Below are 2,928 nucleotides of genomic sequence, written 5' to 3' on the forward strand. Positions count from 1 at the left end.
AAATAATTCTTTACTAATTTTTAGTGATTCATGTATTGACAATGAAAGACGATAAACCCCAGCACCAAGTTTTAATTGAGTAGCTTCGGTTTTATTTTCTTGTTTAGATTTTTGATAGAAAAGATATTGAATAGAAAGAATACAAAATTGATTAAGTGTTTTTAATACATCAGGATGAATATCAGTTAATGTTATTTGTTTTTCATTACCAGAAATTACTTTTAATATTTCATTAAAAATATATGCCGCTGATTTTAAATGATTTATTGCTGGTTGGATTTGAATTTTAAATAAAGAAACACTTAATAAAATATGAGAAATAGCAACATTATATAATACGTTTGCTATTTCAAAATAAATTAATGAAGAACTACAATTATTATCCTTTTTAATGTGTCTGACCACTTAAAGTTTACTTGAAGAGTATTTGAGTTTAAATCAATTCTATGAATTAAAAGGTTGAGATAATTATAGTAATCCGTTCCATTTTTGATAACTATCTCAGGGTTATTAGAGTTAACAAGTTTGTCTCTTAAATTTTCTATAAGTTTGAGTGAGGGTTGTATTGATGGATAAACAGTTCCAAATTGTGAACAAATAACTCTTGTTAATGCTTGGTATATTGGAACATTAATAGTATCTTTTAATTTAAATGGTGGAAAACTAATTAAATCAAATAGTTGTGTCATTATAACTACTTCACTTTACTTTTTCTAGTTATCTTTTGGTCTTTTTCGTTTCAAATTAAAATATTCTAAATTATAAAAATAATATTATTTATTATTATTTTTTTTAATAAAAAATCAAAATATATTTAATTCTTTTTCTTTGTTCCTAAACTCAAGAACGATGTTTTCTTTTTTGGAAAGAAAAGACAATCAAATTTAGGTAATGAACACTACTTACTATTCTTTCTAAAATGTTTTTTTGGTTTTTATTCGTTTATACATTATCTTTTGACACTGTTGATTGTAATCTAAAATATCAATATGATGACTATTTGATAGCAAGTGCTGTTGATCCTGACCAAACAAAGTCAATGGTTATAACCAAAAATGGTACTGTCTTTAGTATTGAAAAAGTTGGTTTGTCATTTGTTGTAACAGAAGTGGTTAGTAATTTAACAGTAAACCACCCTTCTTTCATATGTTATGAAAAGAATATCTTTATTTGTGATTCTACAAATGGAAATTGTTATTTAATAATGACAGGCAGTTTTGACAAATTATTAATTATGGAAACAAATATCACTGGACTAGGAGAGTCAGTAGTAATTAGTGGGGACTATGGAATAATAGGGTCTATTTATGAATATTATAAAGGATATTCTTGTGGCTGTGTTAAAGTTTATGGACTAAATGGGGTATACATCCAGACATTATGGCCATTAAAGCCACATGACGATATGAAATTTGGACAACAACTAGCTTCAAATGCAAATCTTCTTGCTGTAGGAAATGGAGAAAATACTGTTGATCTTTTTATTTATCGTAATAACAAATTTGAATATCATTCAACATTATCCTCTCCTTTAACAGGGATTCATGACAATTTTGGTAGCTCTATTGCTATCTTTGGTTATTGGATTGCTGTGTCATCAAGTTTGGGAAATGAATTTAATGGAATAGTGTTTTTATTCAAATATAATGAAACAACAGATACCTTTGAATTCTACCAACAACTCACAACCCCATATGATGGTATTGATTGGTTTGCTTCAAAATTTGGAGAATCTGTACAATTTTTTGGAACTAGACTGATCGTTTCAGCACCAAATCTCTCTATTTATGGAATAGACTCTGTAGGAAGTGTTATTTTCTTTATATTAGACAATAACAAATTTGTTCCTGAAAAGTGGGTTGTACCTTCACTTAAAAAAAATAGCATGCAGTTTGGTTCTATAATTCAAAAGCAAGTTAACACAGTATTTATATTTACTAATGAATTAAAACCCCAAATGTGTCAATTCAAAAACAGTTTATCTGAAACACATGAAATTACTTTTAAGTTAAATTTAAATATTAGTGAATCAGACAATATCACATCATTATTTACTCAAATAACATTTAATATTGCCAATAGTCTTAGTATCAATAAAAATAAGTTTGTTTAATATTTCTTTCTTTTGAAATTATTAATTATTCACTATTCTTTAAGAATCCTTTGTGGAGTAACTCAAACTATTATAACAGATACTTTCGAAATAAAAAAGGTTTACATCAAAATAGAAGGAGAGACTGTCTCAAAACTTTCAAGTGTTACTGATTATTTAGGAATTTTAATCAATGACTTATTTTCTCCAATGAGTTATGACTTTGTTATTTCAGATCGTCAAAAAATTCATTTGAACATTATTTCTCCAATATCTATTGAATATAATTGAAAAAAAAATTTCTGCTTTGTCTAAACACTAACACAAAAAAAAGGATATAATAGATAAGAAGAAACTTTTTCTTAATTTGTTTTGTTCTCTTTTTGTTTCTTAAATAGTTGTGTCCTTGGCTAAAATAAAGCACATGACCAATACACGTCATTTAACAATTAATAACCTAAAGATCATGTATAAAACAAGTTGATAAAATTTCTGATTTATTCTTCTTATTTTTTATCAATAATTTATTTCTTAAATGAAACAGAAAAAAGAAATTATTGATAAAAACAAAGAAAGAAAAAATAAAGAGAATCTTAGAATTGAAATAATCAATGTCTTCTCAACCTCTTCGTCTAAGCGATGTCATCAAAATGACAATTTGTGGAGGTTCATATCCACCAGATATTGAGAAAGTAAAATCAATATCAGACTTTATGAAGATGAATACAGAAGCACCATTAGGATTGTCTGAACAATCAATGTTATTAATGAAAAAATATAAACATAAAGAGCTAACAGAAATTCAAATGTTATGTCTCTTAGAAATTGTAGATTAT

The 2,928-nt window shown here is 26.2% G+C and overlaps 3 protein-coding genes across 3 annotated transcripts in view, besides 1 other annotated feature; 2 read left to right on the forward strand and 1 right to left on the reverse strand.

Annotated features, from left to right (window-relative positions):
* Positions 1 to 359: 359 nt before the first annotated feature.
* Positions 360 to 689, reverse strand: EDI_266160 (uncharacterized protein; the record flags this gene model as incomplete). Its single annotated transcript, XM_001734188.1, has 1 exon — positions 360 to 689. One exon carries the CDS (start codon positions 687 to 689, stop codon positions 360 to 362), a length of 330 nt encoding a protein of 109 aa, XP_001734240.1.
* Positions 690 to 741: 52 nt separating this feature from the next.
* Positions 742 to 820: a sequence feature (AT_rich).
* A 99-nt stretch (positions 821 to 919) lies between these two features.
* Positions 920 to 2,383, forward strand: EDI_266170 (uncharacterized protein; the record flags this gene model as incomplete). Its single annotated transcript, XM_001734189.1, has 2 exons — positions 920 to 2,103; positions 2,158 to 2,383. 2 exons carry the CDS (start codon positions 920 to 922, stop codon positions 2,381 to 2,383), a joined length of 1,410 nt encoding a protein of 469 aa, XP_001734241.1.
* A 320-nt stretch (positions 2,384 to 2,703) lies between these two features.
* The window catches only part of EDI_266180 (uncharacterized protein), a gene marked incomplete at both ends in the record, with an annotated part of 855 nt that continues 630 nt past the window's right edge, over positions 2,704 to 2,928 (forward strand). The window contains one exon of the mRNA XM_001733188.1: positions 2,704 to 2,928. This exon is cut by the window's right edge and continues 221 nt beyond it. Within this exon, the coding sequence (XP_001733240.1) occupies positions 2,704 to 2,928 (225 nt within the window).

This window comes from Entamoeba dispar, genomic scaffold, assembly GCF_000209125.1.
Source record: "Entamoeba dispar SAW760 scf_1105229458003 genomic scaffold, whole genome shotgun sequence".
NCBI classification, from domain to species: Eukaryota; Evosea; order Mastigamoebida; family Endamoebidae; genus Entamoeba; species Entamoeba dispar.